This window comes from Dendropsophus ebraccatus, chromosome 15 (assembly GCF_027789765.1).
Source record: "Dendropsophus ebraccatus isolate aDenEbr1 chromosome 15, aDenEbr1.pat, whole genome shotgun sequence".
NCBI classification, from domain to species: Eukaryota; Metazoa; Chordata; class Amphibia; order Anura; family Hylidae; genus Dendropsophus; species Dendropsophus ebraccatus.
In genome coordinates, this window is record NC_091468.1 from 46,612,547 (window position 1) to 46,635,173 (window position 22,627).

The 22,627-nt window shown below is 44.6% G+C and overlaps 1 protein-coding gene across 1 annotated transcript; it reads left to right on the forward strand.

Moving 5' to 3' along the window:
• Window positions 1–16,060: 16,060 nt before the first annotated feature.
• Window positions 16,061–21,229, forward strand: LOC138773847 (thrombomodulin-like). Its single transcript, XM_069954290.1, has one exon. The coding sequence runs from the start codon at window positions 16,142–16,144 to the stop codon at window positions 17,807–17,809; it is 1,668 nt and encodes a 555-aa protein (XP_069810391.1). The 5' UTR covers window positions 16,061–16,141; the 3' UTR covers window positions 17,810–21,229.
• Window positions 21,230–22,627: the final 1,398 nt, after the last annotated feature.

Genomic DNA, 22,627 nt, shown 5'->3' on the forward strand with positions numbered 1-22,627 from the left:
GTCAGGAGAGAAAATCAATTATGTCATCTAAATATACCACTACAAATCGTCCTAGGTATTCACAAAACACATAATTTACCAGGTGTTGAAAGACCGCAGGCGCATTGCATAATCCGAAGGGCATAACAAGGTACTCGAAGTGCCCCTCGGGGGTATTAAAAGCGGTCTTCCACTCATCACCCTCTCTTATCCTGATGAGATTGTAGGCTCCTCGCAGGTCAATTTTAGAGAACCACTGAGCCCCAACAATCTGGTTAAACAAATCAGGAATAAGAGGAAGAGGGTGCTGGTTTTTCACTGTAATTTTACTTAGCTCACGATAGTGATAGTGGGGCGCAGACCCCCATCTTTTTTCCCCACAAAGAAAAATCCCGCACCCATAGGAGAAGAAGAAGGGCGAATGTGGCCTTTACGTAAACTATCTTTGATGTATTCACGCATTGCCTCTCTCTCAGGCCTAGACAAATTAAAAATTCTTCCTCTCGGATACCTGGACCCTGGAACCAAATCAACAGCACAATCATATGGGCGATGTGGCGGTAAGACATCTACTGCTTCTTCATCGAATACATCTGCAAAATCTGACAAAAACTCAGGGATCTCTCCTTCAACCGGAGAACAATCTGCAACATTCAGCGCAACACAATGCGAAGCACAGTTAGATCCCCATTTGATCAATTCCCTGGTGGACCAATCAAATGTTGGGTTGTGTTGTGCCAACCAAGGTAACCCCAGAATAATGTCTGAAGACAAATTGTCTATAACTAAAAATTCCAATGACTCAAAGTGAATAAAACCCACCCTTACATCAAGAGAGGGAGTTATATATTTCACCTTACCCTGAGCCAATGGGGTAAAATCCGCTCCACTAATACTCAGCGGGCACTTAAGCTGAAGTGGACATACCCCCAGAGAGGACCAGAACCCAGAATTAATAAAATTAGCAGATGCCCCAGAATCCACATGGGCAAACCAAGAAATACATTTCTCACTTAAAAATAGTAAAATGGGCACCATTAATTTATTTTTCATATCGAGCGGTACCTGTGCGCCTGAATGACCCCCTCGACAATCATTCAGGCGCTGGAGTTTTCCGGCGGTGATCCAGGTCTGAATGTACATTCCTGTACACGATGTCCGGCCTTGCCACAGTATAAGCACAGATTGTGCTGTAGTCGATAGGCCCGTCGGGTCTTAGCATCTGTTGCTCCAATTTGCATAGGTTCTTCGTGAGATAGTGACAGGAGAGAAGAAGACTTAGGGGAGGAAACAACAGATGATGGGGCTTTGAACGAGTCAGAAATTCCCTTTTCCCTGCGTCTGTCCCGCATACGTCTATCAACCCTTATAGCTAAGGTCATGGTTTCCTCCAAGGTCTCTGGAGGGGGGTAGGCCACTAGCAAATCCTTCAACTGGTCCAAAAGACCCAGCCGAAACTGATACCGCAAGGCAGAATCATTCCAGGTGGAAGGGATACACCACTGCCGGAACTCTGCGCAGTAGTCTTCTACTGGTTTCTTACCCTGACGTAAGGAGGTCAGTTGGCGTTCAGCCACCGCAGTCCGATCAGGGTCATCATACAACAGCCCTAGGGCCGAAAAAATTCCCAAATAGTATGGCTGGCTATTCTGTCAGGCTGGGGAGACACAGACAAGACAGTGAGCCCTGGACTTGCCCCAACCAATGCCCCTACCTACTTGCCATGGACGACCCTAAACGGTGGCGGACAACCACGGAGTCGGTCCCTACACTGCGTAGGTGAATACACAAAACGTAGACAAACAAAACACAATGGAGGATAGTCAACTAGCAGGGTCAAAACCAAACAGACAACGCAGTACAAAATCAGAAGGAGAGCGGATAGTCAAATGTCAGGCAAGAGGTCAGAGCACGGGCAGAGCAATAGCGAGGTATTGGGACAGGAAACCCTGGGAAAGGAGCAGGGGAGCTGGGACTAGTAACAACTAATAACCTGCAGGGAACTGAGGATCTGACTGCTTTTTATCCAGGATAAGAGACTAGGTCCAGCAGCTGATTGGAGCAGCCCAGATCCCAGCACCAAGCTCAGCTGCACAGATTCAGTGCAACAGCAGACATAAAATCAGCCCGACACGGACTGAGGAGCGCAAAGTCACATTCCTAACATAATACTAACCATATTATACCTGACTCTATATTCACACCCATCACACAATTTTTACCCTGGTTATAAAAAAGTTCACACTTATCTATTAACTGGTTTGTCAGAGAAACTATGAACCCACATTTCTCAGGATCGGAAAGAAGCATCAAGAAACTGTAAAAAGGGCAGCACCATATGCTTTTTAACCCCTTCTACCTAGTTTTAAGGTGTGTGGGGCAGCGTTTACAAAAAAAAAAGGGGGGGGGGACCAGAATTGCAGATTTTTTTTATTATATATATTTTACACCAATATGATATCAATAAAAACTATATATCATGGTGCAAAAAATAAAATAAAAGCGTTATGGCTCTTAGAAGCTGAAGAAGAACATTACTTTAATGTGACCTGGACATCCGTGCATCAATGGCCTCTGAGCATGAAATTGTTAAAGAGTGACTGTCATTAGAAAGAAAAAAAATCTCTTGACGCTGTGTCACATGACCTGGAGGGCCACATAATGTAAACCTATGGAGCCATCCACACAGAGCAGTGAGAGGAAGACAAGGCAACCTGGTGTAGCAGGCCAGATTAACCCCCTTTCAGATTATACCCGGGTATAGTTTGGCCTAGGCCAGAGTATACCCTGGGGTATAAAATAGCCTAGGCCAGAGTATACCCCGGGGTATAAAATAGCCTAGGCCTCACCATACCTCTCAGGTCTTAATATACCCTGGGGTATAAAATGGCCTAGGCCAGAGTGTACCCTGGGGTATAAAATGGCCTAGGCCAAACTATACCTGATGTGTAAAGGAGCCTAGGCCAAACTATACCGCGCTAAAAAGACGGATGCATTTTTATACATTTTTTTATTATGGAAGTTAATGGAAAAACTGATAAAAAACGGAGGCACACAAACGCTTCCTTTTTTTCCATCCATTTTTCCAAAAAATAAAAAAAGGACTGCAAAAACATAGCGTGAACCCAGCCTAAAACAGCTTGGCTACAAAGCTACACTAGGGTAAGATTTTGCACAGAAAACAAAAAATTTTCACATGATAAATCTAATATAAACTAGTCGATAGAACACCCCCCCTTCACCCTGCAAACATTGAAAAAAGGTCCAGGCATTGGAAAATATAGGGGTATTCTCTGGCCTGTTACACCGCTTATGTCCTCTGATTGGTTGCAGTCTGAACACTCAGTCCCCAACAAATCAAAACTTTTAAAGTGTCTGTTACATGTCAAAAGTTTTTTTTCTCATGACATTTACTCTTTAATGATAGTAAGATCTCATTTTTAGGTTTGACTATCTTTAAAGAGAATCTGTCACTAGGGTTATGCTGCCTTAAATGAGGGCAACATAACCTAGTGACATAAATGCATAACAGATCGGTATATTACTGGCATAATTTTGTTCAGCCAGTCTCCTAATATGCAGGAGAATAGGATTCTTGCCACACCCCTCCCTCTGCCCTCCAGCTGCTGATTGACAGCTGACTGCCCATACACAATATGGATAGATAACTGCCAATCAGCAGCTGGTGGGAGGGGTTTTGAATATTGAGGACTACTGGGCTCATGCACATAGTGGAATGGATTAGTTATTGGCCATGTTTTTCAGGAGGAGATCTCTGAATCAGCTGCACAGAACAACGTAAGTGATACATCATTCTGCTCAGCTGCTCTGTCACTAGTTGATCCTACCCTAAGGGCAGCCTAAACCTACTGACAGAGTCTCTTTAAGAGAGTCAAAGGGAACTTAGAAGGAAAGAAACTCCTCTGCATTTCTTTAGACATTGTCGGAAAAACATTTACTTAAGAGATTAGCCTTAACCCCTAGACGACCCTGGACGTAGGGTTACGTCATGGAAGTCTGTCCCCAGACGACCCATGACGTAACCTTACGTCCTGGGTGTTTTTCCCGCTATGAAGCGCGCTCCGGAGCGGAGCGCGCTTCATAGCAGGTGGGGGCCGGCTGCAATCAGCAGCCGGGACCTCACCGGTAATGACACGCTGCAGCGATCGCGCTGCCGCGTGTCATTAACCCCTTAAACGTGCGACCGCGGCATTTAAGTGTAAGTGACAGGGGGAGTCCCCTGTCACTTACCGATCGGGACCCCCGCAGTGTGACTGCGGGGGTCCCGATCGTTCAAACGGACTGCCGGAGGTCTCTTACCTGCCTCCGTGCGGTCCGATCGGCGATCTGCTACACTGAGCCTGCACAGGCAGGCTCAATGAGCAGATCGCCGATAACACTGATCAATGCTATGCCTATGGCATAGCATTTATCAGTGTAGAAATCAAAGTAATGTATGTAGAAGTCCCCCAAAGGGACTTCAAAAGTGTAAAAAAAAAAAAAGTTCAAAACACTAACACACTACCCCAAAACCCCTCCCCCAATAAAAGTCAAAATCACCCCCCTTTCCCATTATATAAATAAAACATATAAAAATGAATAAATAGATAAACATATAATATACCGTAGCGTTCGTAATTGTCCGATCTATTAAAATATAACAAGCGTCATTGCGACCGGTAAACGGCGTACACGAAAAGAGGGGAACGGCGTACACGAAAAGTGCGCAGATTACCGATTTTATGTTACATTATATATTTTAAAAAATCAATAAAAAGTGATCAAAACGTCCGATCTACACAAATATGGTATTAATAAAAACTAGAGATCATGGCGGAAAAAATGACACCCCATACAGCCCCGTAGGTGAAAAAATAAAACCGGTATAAGCGTCACAATAGGCCCATTTTATTAATAACTAATTGCCAAAAAAAAGGATTTCATAAAAAAAAATATATATAACATTAGAGAATCTGTGTAACCTGCATATGGTTGTGTTCGGACTGACCTATAGAATAATAGTGTCATGTCGCTGTTACCATATAGTGCATTACGTAGACACAGGAACCCCCCAAACGTTACCATATTGCATTCTTTTTTGCGATTTCACCAATTTATATCTTCATAAATAATTTATTTGGAATTCCATCTTACATGTTATGGTAAAATGAATGATGCCATTACAAAGTACAACTATTCCTGTAACAAACAAGCACTTACATGGCCCTGTAGATAGAAAACTGAGAGTGCTAGAGCTCTTAGAAGGGGAGGAGGTAAAAACGAAAGCACTAAGATCAAAATTTGCGCGGTCCACTGGGTCATTTTGGGCCTGGTCCTCAAAGGGTTAAAGAGGACCTGTCACCCCTGTGTCGGGGCAGAGCCGGTCGACCCCCCGCTAGAAACCCTTATACTTACGGCTCCTGGAGCGGGACTTCGTGCACGGCATGGGTATAAGGGTCTCTAGCAGGGGGGTCGGCCGCGCTCTGCCCCGGCACGGGGGGGTGACAGGTTCCCTTTAAGTAAAAGAAGGCTGGCTTAAGATGCTCCAGCATCAGACTTAGAACAACAAATGCCCTTTGCACCAATTTTGGTAATGCTCCTATGATGAACAATTGTATCAGGTTATTTGGACATATAGTAAAAAAATTACCAGTTATATTACAATATACAGGAAAAGCAAATCTCTGAGGTTACTGAGGTGAAGCTGAACCCTGGACAAACCCTTTCCTAGGACATCGTACAGTCCCGCTGGCATCAAGGTTATCGCGTTTTGTAATGTAGAAAAGAATTGTGCATAAAACGTCTCTAAACAAATCAGTCTTGGAATTTTCCATAGCTTAGAAATGATTTGGCCTGAACGCAAAAGATCTCTTGCTATGCACTTTTTTTTCATTTTTTTTTTTCTTTCTGGCATGGAAACTGGCAAGCAAGCGAGGAAGAGCTGTAGATTGACAACAATTCCACTCAGCTACTATAGGGGATGTGCGTGCAGATGTCCGACGCTGTCCCTGTCATATAATGTGTGGCTAATATTGGTATTAGTATTGATTGGAGTGCCTAATGGTGTGTTTACACACAGAGATCTGACAGATTTTTGAAGCCAAAGCCAGGAACAGACTATAAACAGGAAACAGGTCATAAAGGAAAGACTGAGATTTCTCCTCTTTTCAAATCCATTCCTGGCTTTGGCTTTCAAAATCTGTCAGATAAATCTCTGTGTGTAAACGCACCATTAGGGATACAAGGACCATTACAATGGGATCATTTATTTATTTATTTAACCCCTTAGCGTCCCATGACGTACCTGGTATGTCATGTTGGTGCAGGGGGAGTTCAGAGAGGGGTCCGGCCTGGACCCAGCTCTGAACAGCACCGCTCCAGGCTGATATCTGCAGCCAGGAAGTGACTCTATTATCCGGCGCAGGTCCCGCGGGTCACTGAAATGCTTTATACTTCATGTCCCTGGTATCTAGTGGGTAGGATTCCCAAACCCCCCAGCCCCCCCCCCCGCGGAGATCTGTGATACTGGCCAGGCCGGGCCTCAGCGTCGCACTGACGCTGATCCTGGCTCAGCAATACATTGCTATGGCCTGCAGCAGGCCAGTGCAATGTATCACCGATCTGATGGATCTTTGCTGTGTATATACACAGCATTGATCTCTATGAGAGATCAGTGCTGTGTATATACAAGTCCCCCAGGAGGACTTCTTGTTAATGTAAAAAAAAAAAGTAATTAATAAAAAATCCCCTCCCCTAATAAAAGTCCAAATCACCCCCCCCCCTTTTCCCTTTTTATAAATATAAATACATAAACAAATATACAAAAATATTTGGTATCGCCGCGTGCGTAATCGGCCGAACTATTAAATTATCACATTCCTGATCTTGCACGGTAAATGGCGTAAGCGCAAAGTGATCAAAAAGTCCATATGCTCAAACAAGGTACCGATAGAAAGAACACATCATGGCGCAAAAAATGACACCTCACACAGCCCCATAGACCAAAGGATAAAAGCACTATAAGGGTGCCTTCACACCTACCGGATTCACAGCGGATCTCACTTCTGCGGATTCGAATCGAGAACCGCTGCGGATCCGGTATCACTTCACCCCTATGATAGCACATATTCGCAGCGGGATTGACATCCCGCTGTGAATATGTGCTTTAACTCTCTGGTGCCCGCAGCCCCGCCGTCGCATCCCCGTCGCATCCCCCCATCCCGGCCACATCCCCCCATCAGCCCACCTCCAGCCCACCGCATCCCGGAGCCTCACTGCAGCCGCGCCGCCGAGCAGGTAATGTATGCTCGCGGCGGCATACCTATCTAACGTTATATCCAATTACTCTAATGTGCCACCATGTTCTAATGCTCTGTCACTGCCTCCACCTCATGTACTGCACTACTGCCCCCTATAGATAATGGACTGTACTGTGTCATTGTCTAATCATTGTATTCCAATCTTTGACTCTACAGCTGAAAAACTACAACTCTCATCATGAACTGCCAGTTGGAAACGATGGGGGTTGTAGTGCTGCAACCTGAAGAGCCACATGCTGCAAAACTACAACTCCCATTATAAACTGTCAGCAGGGCATGATGAAGTTTGAACTTCTGCAACCTGGAGAAGTCACCTGATATCACCTGCAGTCCTATGTAACACCAAAGATAACAGTGATATCCCTCTGAGTACAGATAATGTAGTAGTCATCTGCAGTCCTATGTAACTAATAATAACTTCATGAACTAATAATGCCCCCAGAGGTGCCCCCATATATTAATAATGCCCCCAGAGGTGCCCCCATGAGCTAATAATGCCCCCAGAGTTGCCCCCATCAACTAATAATGCCCCCAGAGGTGCCCCCATGAGCTAATAATGCCCCCAGAGGTGCCCCCATGAGCAAATAATGCCCCCAGAGGTGCCCCCATGAACTAATAATGCCCCCAGAGGTGCCCCCATATACTAATAATGCCCCCAGAGGTGCCCCCATACAATAATGATGCCCACAGAGTTGCCCCCATGAACTAATAATGCCCCATGAGGTGCCCCCAAGAACTAATAATGCCCCCAGAGGTGCCCCCATACAATAATAATGCCCCCAGAGGTGCCCCCATACACTAATAATGCCCCCAGAGGTTCCCCCATACACTAATAATGCCCCCAGAGGTGCCCCCATACAATAATAATGCCCCCAGAGGTGCCCCCATACAATAATAATGCCCCCAGAGGTGCCCCCAAGAACTAATAATGCCCTCAGAGGTGCCCCCATATACTAATAATGCCCCCAGAGGTGCCCCCATATACTAATAATGCCCCCAGAGGTGCCCCTAAAAAAACAAACATCCTACTCACCTAATCGGCGCTGTGTAGCTGCAGGCAGCAGCTCTCCTCCTCCTCTTCGGGCTCCATCTTGCGAGCCGCAGGGACGGGACTTCCGGCAGACGTGATGACGTCACATCCTCACACCTGCCGGAGAGGTCACGGCCCGGCCTCCCATAGGCTGCTGGTATGAAGTGCCGGCAGCCTATGGGAGAGAATACAGGAGGAGGACGCTGACAGGTCCTTCTCCTGTATTCTGATCGCTTTAATGTTCCGCCCGCTCACTGTGCGGGCGGAACATCAAAGCGATCTGTGCATCCCGAGAAGCTGCGCGGCCGCAGCTTCTCGGGATGCTTAAAGTGACACTGTCACAAGTGGCAAGGGGGGGCCGTGCGGGCCCCCCTAGCGTAGGGGCCCGGTCGCCATGGCGACCCCAGCGACCCCTATAGCTACGCCACTGGCTGCGGGCACCAGTGAGTTAAAGTACATATTCACAGCGGGATGTTAATCCCGCTGCAAATATGTGCTATCATAGGGATGCATTGATACCGGATCCGCAGCGGTTCTCGCTTCGAATCCGCAGAAGTGAGATCCGCTGTGAATCCGGTAGGTATGAAGGCACCCGAATGGGAATGGGAATGGAGCGATTTTAAACACAATTAGTTTATTTAAAAAGGTTTTCATTTTTTAAAAGCCATCAAATAATATAAAAGGTACACAAGTTACATATCGTTGTAATCGTAACAACTTGAGGAACATGCATAACAAGTCAGTTTTACCATAAGGCGAATGGCGTAAATACGAAACTCCCTTAAAATGAAAACAAATTCCTTTTTTCTCATTTGACAGCGCAAATGTTTTTTTTCCGGTTTTGCAGCATATTTTATGGGAAAATAAAGCCTGTCATTGCAAAGTACAATTGGTATTGCCAAAAAAAAGGGTCCCTAGGTGAAAAAATGCAAGCGCTATGGCCTTTTAAACATAAAGTGGAAAAAGCAAAAGCGCAAAAAACGCCATTGACCTTAAGGGGTTAATGAAGGGCCACATTGATTTAGATAATGCTTTTTTCCATAAGACTCGTATATGTTCACACAACGTATATGTTGTAGAAATCACGGACGTTGTTAAAATTGGCATAGAATCCCAGCCAGAGTGTATACACATAGGGGGAGATTTATCAAACATGGTGTAAAGTAAAACAGTCGCCCCTAGCAACCAATCAGATTCCACCTTATATTCCTCACAGACTCTTTGGAAAATGAAAGGTGGAATTTGATTGGTTGCTAGGGGTAATTGAGCTAGTTACATTTCACACCATGTTTCATTGAATAGCGGCTGCAAAGTACCTGTCAGTGCACACAATAGAGCGTGGGGTTCCAGCCGCACGCTCCATTGTGTGCAGCGGGGAATTCGGATGCAGGCGCACACTGATGCGCCCGAATTCCAAATTTAGCCGCAGTGAAGATCTTCTCTCACACCAGCCGTTCCGTGACCCGGCCGGGTCCCGGAACGACCGATGTCTTACGTTATGTGAACTTGGCCTTAAGATGCATGCTTCCTAAATTTAGGCGTAGGGTGATGTACACAGATACACAATAGTAACCCGCAGTAAGTAGTTGCTTTTTCACCCTATGGTATCTCTGTCAGTATTTTGGTCAGTATTTGCCAAAATCAGGAGTGGAACTGACAGGACAAAATTATAATGGAAAGATTTTCTAAATTTTTCAATCCATTCCTGGTTTTGGTTGAAAAAAGATGGAGCAAAATGCTGACAGAAATACTATGTGTGTAGAAACTTACCTCAGTTTTGTATAATTACAAATTATAGCAACCAATCAGATTCCACCTTTCATTCCTTACAGACACTTTGGAAAATGAAAGGTGGATCCTGGTTGGTTGCTAGGGGCGACTGAGCCAGTTTCACTTTACACCATGTTTGATAAATCTCCCCCATTATCTCTAATTGTGATCTATTAAAAATTCTGGCTGATTTTCGTGTTTCTGCAGTGATGTCACTGACCCGACACCAGGCTTGTAGATGTGTTTAAAAGACGCACCCCGCAAAAAGACCGATAGCGCTCCGTGTATGGGACGTGTCACTGCACACTGAAGAGAGAATCCCTGTATATGGAAGTGACATGGGCCAACTGCAGAGGGGGTTGGGAGGTGTAAAATATGGGGACTAGCTGCTGAGGGGGGATGTATACAGGCTCAGACTGGGCCACCGGGGAGCCGGGGGATTCCCGGTGGGCCCCTTCCCCTTCCTGCCTGTTGGTGGGCCCCTGCAGGGCAGCGTTGGGCAGTGTGTGCTGCTGTCATCTGACTGGGCCCTGGTTGATCTTTCCCAGCCAGATGACAGCAAGTTCCAGGGCCCCCTGATACAGGCAAATCCGTGGGCAGCTCTCCTAGGGCCCTCAGTGGGCCTCAGCAGGCAGGTTCTCCTCACCCTCCCATAGATGCCGTTGTCGGGATGTGCAGGAGGAGCAGGAGGCTGCAGCTATGACAGGAGCACTGGCTGCTCTTCTCCTCATCAGCGTCCTGATCAGACAGAAGGGAAAGAAGATCTTATCAGCAGCGCCCAGGAGGTCAGATGTGGCTGCCACTGAACAGTCAGGCAGAGGTCAGTCAGCTCCCCTTCCCCCTTTGCTGTCCTGGCGTCTGAAGAGAAAAAGCTCCACAGGTATAGTGGTAGGCCCGGTTCCCACTGAGCAAAGCTAGCGGAATTCCGCGACGGAATTGTCCGCCGCGGAATGCCGTTAGCCTCCCGCTCATAATGGGAGTCTATGGGAGGCGCGCGCTGCTGCTCTATACGCGCTGAAGAATGAACATGTTCATTCTTCAGCGCGGACAGGGCAGGAGCGCGCGCCTCCCATAGACTCCCATTATGAGCGGGAGGCTAACGGCATTCCGCGGCGGACAATTCCGTCGCGGAATTCCGCTACCTTTGCTCAGTGGGAACGGAGCCGTAATGGGAGGTCTGACTGGAGGTGCACGGTGACTATACTGTATGTGTGACTGAATCTGCAGTGTGTGTATACAGGTATAATGTGTGGGGGTGCAGAGGGTATATATATATATATATATATGTGTGTGTGTGTGTGTGTGTGTGTGTGTGTGTGACTGAATCTACAGTGTGTATATACAGGTATAATGTGTGGGGGTGCAGAGGGTATATATATGTGTGTGTGACTGAATCTACAGTGTGTATATATAGGTATAATGTGTGGGGGTGCGTGTGTGTGTGACTGCAGGGTGTGTATACAGGTATAATGTGTGGGAGTGCAGAGGGTATATATGTGTGTGTGTGTGACTGAATCTACAGTGTGTATATATAGGTATAATGTGTGGGGGTGCAGAGGATATATGTGTGTGTGTGTGTGTGTGTGTGTGTGTGTGTGTGTGTGTGTGTGTGTGTCTGAATCTACAGTGTGTATATATAGGTATAATGTGTGGGTGCAGAGGGTATATATGTGTAGTTGTGTGTCTGAATCTACAGTGTGTGTGTATACTGTAGGTATAATGTGTGTGGGTGCAGTGTATATATGTTGCATCAAAAGAGAAAGACCCGTCATAAAAAGACACCAGCGCTCCACTAATAAATGTAGTAGCCAAAAAAATAATTTTAAATAGTACACAACATGCAAAAAACACCAAGAGATAAAAACACTAAACATGATAAAAACCAAGAGACCATGATGTAACAAACAGCCCCTCAGACCAACCAACACCAGTACGAACCAGAGAAAAATGGAAATTCTAATGTACCACTCCAATACATGAGTAAACCATACAGCAACGTAGTGCTGGTGTATAGAAGCATATATGTACCATGCAGCCTACAAACAGGATACATATATACTTCTATATGCCAGCACTACATTGCTGTATGTGTGTGTAATTTTTTATTTTCTTTTTTATTATATTCCCTATTAGTGCTGGGGTCACTTCCATACACTGAGCCCCCACAAAACTATTCTGTGTATTCTGGACTCCCACAAAGCTTCTAGTGTACAATGCACCTAGGATCCTCCTACTAAAACAGCTGCAAACACTACAACTCCCAGCATTTATTGACGGCACACAGTCCTCAGGATATGGTGGGAGTTTTAGTATATTTGAATGGAAAATCCCCTGATAATAGCTGGTGCTGTAAATAGATTTATTGATGGATCTTTAGGGCTGATGGTTGTTTCAGATTGCAGCAACCAGAAGCCTCTACACAACCATCACTTGTTAAAGGATTGTCCTCTCTGGAACTACAACTCCCAGTATACCCTGAGAGCTTCATAAGTGTAGGGCATTCTGAGAGTTGTAGTTTGACTAGTTGTGGACACGGATCAATCAGCATAGAAATGGGTCAGCATGTTGCTTCTTAATGGTTCTTCATTGGTGGGCCCCCAGGATCATTTTCCCTGGTGGGCCCCAAGTAGCCAGTCTGACACTGGATGTATACACTGCATGGGAAGAAGTACAGAGAGGGCGGTATACAGTATGGAGGCCTTACCAGATGGGAACTTACAGTATAGGAGCCTAACAACAATGGGACATACAGTATGGCGGCTAACTACCATATAGAGAGGGGGCTATGGTGTAGGGTCGCACTGTGTCTCTCTGAAAATAATACCTACAATGAAAATAAGAGAAAAAAAGAAAAAAAAATTATATATATATATATATATATATATATATATATATATATATATATATGACCCTGTCTTATTTCCAGAGAAGATGGTAGTAGAATAAAACTGTCAATAGTGTAAACACATTACTAGCAGTTATTGTTCTGGAAATCACACTTGCAGTCACCACACCCTTCTATGAGCAGGAAAAGCAGCGGGAGAGCGACAAATACAAGGAAATGAAATGTATACTGTGTTTATCATTTAATCATAACATTTATTCTCTAATGTATACCATAAACTGTGTTGTGTTCATCATTTACATCTCTTTATATTTTTACGGTTAAAAAATAAATAAATAAAAATAAAAATGACTGGAATTCCCTTGTAGAGGGTGTTCTTTATAGCATCATAATTTACTTTCTCCCCAGGCAGCGGAGAAACATACATCTGGGTTGTGGCGGATAACCAGTTCTGTCTCAGATCATTGCGTCCCACTGGCTTAAATGCTCTACTACAAATCGCAGATTATATACATTTTTGCTGATGTTATTGTTACTGTAAGCTCCATGCATAAAATGATTTCTACAGTGTAATTTTTTTGTGAGGCAACTGGCTGATACCAGTGGGAAATAGCTCTATCACTCAATTCTTTTATTTGCCTCTGTCCTATATATGTGCAACTTTTATGACCAGGCATTTCTGTTACCAATATTGACCCTCTCATCCGACTTTATAGAACTTTATAGGACCCTCATTTTTAAAGGGGTAATCTAGAGAATAAAAATCACATCAACAGGTGTCAGAAAGTTGTACAGAATTGTAAATTACTTCTATAAAAAAATTGAAAGCCTTCTAGTACTTATCAGCTGCTGCGTATCCTGCAGGAAGTGATGTATTTTGTCCTGTCTGACACAGTGCTCTCTGCTGCCACCTCTGTCCATTACAGGAAATGTCCAGTGCAAGAGAGGTTTTCTATTGGGATTTGCTACTGCTCTGGAAAGTTCATGAAATGGACAGGAGTGGCAGCAGAGAGCACTGTGTCAGACTGGAAAAAATACACCACTTCCTGCCGGACATACAGCAGCAGATAAGTAATGGAAGGCTAGAGATTTTTTAATAGAAGTAATGTACAAATCTGTCCAAATGTCTGACACATTTTTTTCTCTGGAGTACCCCTTTAATCATTGCATCTGACCACTCTTGCCTTGTCTAGGGCACCAAAGTACCTTGCCTCAGTCCTCCTCACTAGCACACTTGCTGCACAGGCTTCTGTAATACGATCTGCTGGAAGTAAATAAAGCTTTTATTATTGTCATTTATAGGCAGCCATTCGTTTTATATACATTAGATATCATATTGCAAAACCCTAAGCTTACACAACGGACCATTCCCTTACTACTCCGTACGGGAAATTCCTTACACTTTTGCAAATAAATAAATCTAACTGCAGTATGAGACCTCACATCCAGGACAGAGAAATACACAAGCCTGCATTTATCTAGTTGTAGATGAAACACGGCTACTTTCTTGCAAAAACAGCACCACACCTCTCTCAGGTTATGTGCGGTATTACAACGTAGCTCTATTCACTTCATTGGAAGCTGCAAAGCCATAACCCAGAAAAGAGTGGTGCTTTTTCTGGAAGAAAGTAAAAATGTCACCCACCCCCCCCAATCTTGGCTAACCCCTTTAAAATAGCTCAAAACAGAATATATGCCTCTATATACATGCAATTTAAAGGAGATATCCGGCCATTTCACCAGCCGGCAGGTGCAGGGGGGAGTTTGATATATTGTCACGACCTGACTGATGAACTGGCCGCTCAGCCAGTCAGTGACCGGGGCAGGACACCAATCCATTTACTGATTGGCTGGGTGGCCAGTCCATCAGCAGGGACAGACATTTTCCAAGTCGTGACAGCAATCACAATTTGGGGGAAAATATCTTCCGGCAGGGGTCCCACAGCCGGTTCTGCCGCTCACCGCGGGCACAGGGAGAGGTACTTTAATACTTGTTATCAAATTCCCCCTCCCCATTTCCCCCCCTGACCCTGCCAGCTGCCAGATTTTAAAAATGTCTGGACTTCTCCTTTAATGCATTGAGACAGAAATACATATGTAAAAGCATTGGGTGACAGAGCTATTTCTCACTGGTATCAGCCAGTTGCCTTACATTAAATAATACACTGTGGAAAACTCTGTAACAATTACATCAGCAAACCTATATACAATCTCTGCAGCCTAAAATAGAGCGTTTGGGCCAAACAGAGGCAATAATCAAGAATAAAGCTAGCTCTCGCTGGTATCAGCCGTAGCTAAAAGACAACAAGGACACAGGGATACAATACAGACCACATCACAGAAAGGAAAACGATTACGATAACACTTTGGGGGACATGTATCAAGCAGTGTACCTTGTGTTTCTTAGCATTTCTTGGCGTACTGTATGTGTGATATGCACAGACCTTCGTCAGATTTACTAAACAGTGTAGCTTGGAGTATGTGTGAATACGACAGCCTATGCCTATTTTTTGCCTTCTTGACTCGGTTATTGGTTATTCGTAAGAATTTTCTCAGCCGCGATTTATCATGTGAGAATTTTTAAATATTCACATTTTCGTCCGCATCTGTACTCCAGTGCCAGGGTGGCGGAACTTTCCTAACTAAGGTCAATTCATGAATACCTGCAGTAAAATGCACAGCGGCAGGGAAGCTATAACAGGTGATTTATGAACCAACATGTGAATGTTCATAAATAAATACATAAATACATATAAGCCAGTGCACAGTGATACAAATATTCTCAAGAAAAGGTGCAAATGATAAATGTCCCCCTTTCTCTTTCCTACTATGAAGAATAAGCCTTATGCTTTAGCGGTAATCCCACCTGCTTTTTCCTATCTTATTCCCTTCCCCTAATAGTTCGGCTACACTCTGCAGAATTTAAGGGCAGAATAAATTCTGATGAATATTCTTGGTAGTTTTAGGAATCTGTGATGAATAACCCATGTAACGTCTCTTAGTTCTCCAGCAATCAGTGAGTGTTACCAGCACAAAAATGTCCCGAGTGGCTCCAGCCCTTCCTTCCAGGCACTTCCTTCCTTATTCACCGCTCTTTGCATATAAAGCTTGGTACAAGCGTGTGAGTGATAACGGATCTCACAAACTGGGCTGCCACCACCACTCCGCTGCCAGCGTCCGGAGCCACACACCACCCTCATGCAGCTGTACCACTTTGCCTGCAGTGCCCTCATATTGGTGCAGCTTACTCTACAAGAGGAACTCGTTCCGGAGTTTGTTTGCTTAGACAGTAAATGTTATGCTGTTTCCTGGATCAGTAAGCGCTTTGCTAAGTCGAGAGGAGCTTGCATAGAGAGGAATGCAGACCTAATGACTGTGAAGAGTTCAATGCAGGGGGATGCCATCACTAGATTAATGCATAACGTGCTCAAGGAAGACACCAAGGTGTGGATTGGGCTGGAGAGTAAAGAAGCATGCGCAGACCTGCAACAGCCCCTGAGGGGCTTTACCTGGGTAACAGGTGAAAGTGACGCTGACTATACCAACTGGAGGAAGGTTGAGCAGAAGTGTGATGCCTCCCCGCTCTGTGTCACCGTGCACAAAGATGGCACCTGGGAAGAGACTAAATGTGACAACAAGGCTGATGGCTACATTTGTGAGATAAGTTATTCCTTACCCTGTTCTCCTCTTGTCTTACCTTCCTCTTACACTGTCACCTATTATCACCTTGACCTTGGAATGAGCCACGTTCAGAATTCTGTGTTCCCACCTGGCACTATTGCAAATATCCTAGACATTACTGAACTGTATTGTGAACCTAAAGATGATGGGACTGTATATTGGAACAAGAAGACCCCTGGTGCCTGGAGCTGTCAGATTAACAATGGGGGCTGTGAGCATGATTGTATAGTAGTAGTATCTGGCATTGCAGAGTGCAAGTGTCCTTCAGGATCAGAGCTGAAAGCTGACCTTAGGGGCTGCACCAAACCCTGTGACCCCAATCCCTGCAGCCAACAATGTATCCCAAGCCCAGACCCCCCAGGCTTCTTCTGTATGTGCTCTGAGGGCTATATACTAGCAGCTGATGGCAAAACATGTGAAGACATTGATGACTGTGCAGACGATCACAATATCTGTGAGCACCATTGCACCAATACTATTGGAGGCTTCATCTGCGATTGCCAACCTGGTTTTAAGATGGTCGATATAGCGTGCGATGCTCAAAATAACTGTGCGAAAGATTGTCGGGACATTGACGAGTGTGAAAGTGACGTCATGTGTGATCATAACTGCACGAATACTGAGGGAAGCTATAAATGTGTATGTAACGAAGGATTTGTCGTTGATGAGAAGAATCCGAAGAAATGCAAAGAAATCTGCAATAAACTTAACTGCGAGCCTTACTGTCCTGACCCTGACAAACCGTGCAAGTGCCCCCATGGCTACATAATGGATCAAACCGAGGATGGAAAAATGGTCTGTACTGACATGGACGAGTGTGCTACATCTACATCGCCTTGTGATGGGTTATTATGTGTCAATACGCTTAGCTCCTTTATATGCGCCTGCCCTAAGGGCTTCACTGAATACAATGGTGTATGTATCCAACCAGTAGAAGCAACTTCAGATTTACCAATGGCCACTCCACCAGCCATTAGACCAGAAGAGGTCTTCAGCAAACAGACTACTATAATGTGGGGTATCTGCTTCGGAATATTATCTATGTTCATTGTCCTGATAGCAATGATATGTCACCGAATAAGAAGGCACTACATATACCAGCATGATCTGGATTACGACTATAAAAACTCGGATAAGGATGTAGTACTTAAGAAAATAATGGTGGAACCCCAATGGCAGCTTTAATGTTTGTAATCCAAGGTACAGTATGTTCACGGCAAAGACTAAACTGTGCAACAACTCCTACCGGGACTCCGACTATGGCCTCTTAGTGTCATATACACGTTGCGGGCTAAGGACTATACACTAGGGGTGGGGCGGACTGAAAATACACTATTTTTGGTAGTAGTTATTATTTGGCAATTCTGTAAATGTGCTAAAATTTCTTCTTGTATACAGTATACTGTAGGAAGTGAATGCTGGGATAAAGTTCTGTTGAAAGTGCAGGCAATGCCAGTGTATGTATATACCAATACAAGTAAGGAGAATGCATCTCTGTTTCCTCGTGAGTTACCAATATTTGAGAATTTTTAATGTTTGATAGAATCTTTTTTTAACAACCTGTGGACTTAAAGCTGCTATTTGAGGAATGGCTTAAGGTGATCTGGGCCCCATAGGCATTGAATTCAAAGGAAATATGTCCGACCTGCTATACTGCACATGTCCAGGGGACAGTGACTACTTGAGAACGGCACACAGCCCAGATGACTACTTGGGGCTCATTCACATGAGCGCACAAGTTTACAACAGTAGGTTTTCACATTATCCTGGGCAGGGGCGCAGGGTATAGTAACATGTCTGGAAAGTGTGCTCACTGATGCATCGGCAAATTTCCCTAGCCTTTTTTTATTGATTCCCTTAAAGACTATGGGGGAGATTTATTCAACTGGTGTAAAGTAGAATTGTCTATGTTGCCCCTAGCAACCAGTCAGATTCCACTTTTCATTCCTCACAGACTCTTTGGAAAAGGAAAGGTGGAATCTGATTGGTTGCTAGGGGCAACTAAAACAATTCTACTTTACACCATTTTGATAAATGTCCACCTATATTCACACTAAAAAATTTAGGTTAAAATAGGACTATACTTTCATATTTAATGGAGAATTCCGGGCTAAATTAATTTTAACATATGTTATTGCCCAACAGAAGTTATGAAAATTACTAATAGAGACTTATTATGGGAAACGCACCTATAGTGCATTTTCCCTGCACTAACTACAACATGGCGTGTTCAGGTCTCTGTAAAGTTGGTGATGTCACGTCACATAGACTGCCAACACCTGCTGCTCCAGTCTGTCCCACCGCTGCTGCAGTCTGTCTGAAGGGATGATCCCCTCCATGCTCCTCCAGCTCCCTGTATCTGTCTCCATGACAGCGGCCCTCAGCACCACTAGTCTGGCAGCCGCTGCTCCCAGCTAGCTTTGCTGGTTCTCCCCTCAGCGGGTACCACCCCCGCCGGACTCCCTCAGCTCCTGGCACCCTTCTCCAGGCGGCAGAGGTAGCAGGGATTAGTGGGAGGCGGTGGCTGCCGGACTAGCTGCGATCAGGGCTGCCAGTGCTGGGGCATGGCTGCGGGCGGCCTGGGGAAGGGTGCAGGGAGCTGGGGGAGGCTATGTGGCTATATGTTTGCTGCTTCTGTAACCCCTATTACAATGCCTAAGCTGCTAATGGAAACAATGGGGGAGATTTATCAAATCGGTGTACAGTAGAATTTTCTCAGTTGCCCCTAGTAACCAGTCAGATTCCACCTTTCATTCCTCACAGACTCTTTGGAAAATGAAAGGTGGAATCTGATTGGTTGCTAGGGGCAACTGAGCCAGTTTCACTTTACACCATGTTTGATAAATCTCCCCTAATGAATTTAGAATCTTTGTGGTGGGCAATAGGTCTAAGCATCATAGTGTCAGTAGTGCAGACTATTTGTCATACTTGGTTTCAGGCTGCTGTTGTAAATGGCTTTTTTACCTTTTTTCTTCTTTTGTAATCTTTTGTGTCTAAAACCTTTATAAAATGGTACACAACTTAAAAAAAAAATCCTAGACACTGTTTGCACTGAACTTCATAGCAGCAAAAATAAATAGGTAACAACAGCATAGGAAAATCATTATGCCTACATGTACTCTTAGACAAATCTCACCCGCTGATAGCTCGCTAATGAGCACGGGGCTCTGAGCATGAAGGTATGTATGTTAACTTCATCCTCGGCGCCGTGTTGTTAGCTGTGAAATCTTCTGCCCGGTAAGGCTGGGTTCACACTGCGTTTTTGCAATCCTTTTAACGAATACGTTTTATGGGGGGAAAAAAATGCAAAAAACCGGATGGAATTGTGTGTCATCCGTTTGGATCAGTTTTTCCATTGACTTCCATTATAAAAAAAAAAAAAAACAGATTGAAACAGTTGCGTTTTATTTTACTACATTTTTCTGTCCGTTAAAAGTAACCAATTAAAAACTGATACGTTGAACGGATTGCAAAAACGCAGTGTGAACCCAGCCTAAGGCTGTTAGGAGCACTAGAGGCTATGGGCTATGGCTGGATCGGTGCTGGGGGGGGGGGGGTAGCTTACCGGGCTCCTAACTTTTTAGAATAGAATTTTAGAATAAGCAGCACGGTAGCAGCGCCGACTATGAAGGTTAGAGACATATCTACATCCTCAGCACCCAGTGCCATAGGGATCTATAAGCAGGTTAGATTCATCTAACCTGCTGATAGTACCCCTTTAAGACTATTGTGGTGCCCAGCCAATTACTGTGTGGCAAAACCAAGTGGCCAGTAAAGCACACAGCCAGTAACTGCAATTGCACAGTAAATTTTATGTGGTTTGTTATTGGCTATGCAGTCCAGTGTCACTGTATGTGAACATAATATGCATAGACATAGGCCCTGATTTATCAAGTTGCCTGAAAGCCACCCTGTGTGGTTTATCCCACAGCGACCAATCACAGCTCATTGATATATCTTAAAGGGTACACTATGAACATGACACTGCATGGTCTCTGCAGTCACATGCATTAAATGCAGCAAGAGACCACAGAGACCAGTGAATGTGACCAGGTGAATGATACCATCACAGTACAGTCGTTCAGGTGTGAATATAGGGGGGGGGGGAATGTTTGTTTTTTTGTAAATGCTGGTCCAAGCCTATGGGGTTTTTATAATTAAAATTTATAATATAAAATACCCCTTTAAACATGTATAGATTCAATATAGAGGCTGCTGCATCTGCATTGGGGGCTCTGTTCAGATCCTGGTTTGGATTTTTCTGTCTGATAGAATGAATATTAGCCTAGTTCTGTTTTTCTGCTCCTATGATGGAACAGAAAAGGGAAATTGACAGTGAAAACCCCATTGTGTGGCTGATGCATTTTAACACTACTGAGGCACTGGACAAGACTGTCAGGATAGAAGAGACATCTGTGCTGCTGATGCTCCAAGATACATTGTAGACACTGGATTTGTTTTCTATAAAACTGTAAGCCCCTTTAGTAGTTTTTGTGTTTTTTTTGTTTTTCTTTGTTTCTAGACATTCATGTGTTTTTTATTACATTTTTTTTCCTATTGGGATCATCATTTTTATTATACTGTTCCTGTGTTTCTCTGTAATATTTTGTGCAGTTGTGTATATATGGGGGGGGGGGAGAGGGTACACAGTGATGGTTACTTTTATAATGTGTTTGAAATTTGTTTAATAAAATAAATCAGTTTGTTACCTTTGTGTTGTGATATCTGTGTGGTGTACTGATATGGGATACTCAGAGTTCTGAAAAATATTTAAAAATGCATATTTCTTTTATTTTTCTTAAAGGGGAACTATCAGCAGGTTTGACTAATCTGACCTGCAGATATGTCCCTATAGCGCAGGGCTTGGCGCCATTCCCTCACACTTGATCGCTCACTCCTCACTCTGTTATGACCGTTAGGAGCACTTCCCCGTCCCACCTAGCGATGATCTGGCCCACCCGCTCCATTGATAATCATTACCAGGGGTGGGACAGCTGGGGGCGGATAAGCGCTATGGAGGCGGGTCAGTACTCTTAACAGACTTACCTTCCTTTTCGTCGCCTCCTGCACAATAGGGACATTTGTCTACCCTACTGATAGTTCACCTATAAAGAGACACAGCACATATCTCTATTTCTGTATTAAACTAGACCTGTCATCAATTTTGACCTGGAACTGTTCTTAGGCTATACATAGGCCTAATCTTGAAGCCCTTGGTCTGCCCCCCTAAAGTGCCCAGGGGTGGGTTATTCTGAGCGCTCTGTATTGAAAGTATTCCAAGCCCCTCCTCTCAGCTATGACTGATAAGTATAGCGTCCAATCAGGAGACCTGTAGAACTATCAGTCATAGCTGGGAGGCGGAGTCAGGGAGGCTCTCAATACAAACTGCTCTGGGCACCAAACAAGGAGAGTGCACCCTGACCTTTGTATATGCCTGTCAGCAGTTTGCTGACAGGTCTGATTTAAAAGCTTCAACTATAGATGAGGATCATTGACAGCAAAGGGTTCCTTTAGGCTATGTTCACATGGGTCTGGAATACTGGAACTTTATTTTCCCTTATTTTCTACACTATCATATTGGCAAGCTGATCATCCACTAGGTGGTGCTCACTGCATACAGAGTTCTACAGCTCTACAGTGCAGGGTAGACTAGATACCCAACTGGGTGTTACCAGTTGGGGAAGTGGCACCAGTAGCGGATTATAATAAGTCCGTTTTGGGCTGTAGCCTGGGGCCCTGAACTCCCGGGGGACCCATGACCACCCAAAAAGACTTATACTTTTAGTGGTGTAATGTCTCCTTGTTACAGTTCTGCCATGATTTGCAAAAAAAAATGCTGCTTTTTTAAAGCAATTTTGCACAATTCAGGGCATCATGACATTATCTATCCTGTATTATGAACTAGTGCCAGTGCTGCCATAGTTACAGTGGGGTGGGGGGGCCCAGGCTTGGTGAACAGCCCGGGGCCTATGGTAAAGTTAATCCGCCCCTGCGTGGCACTGC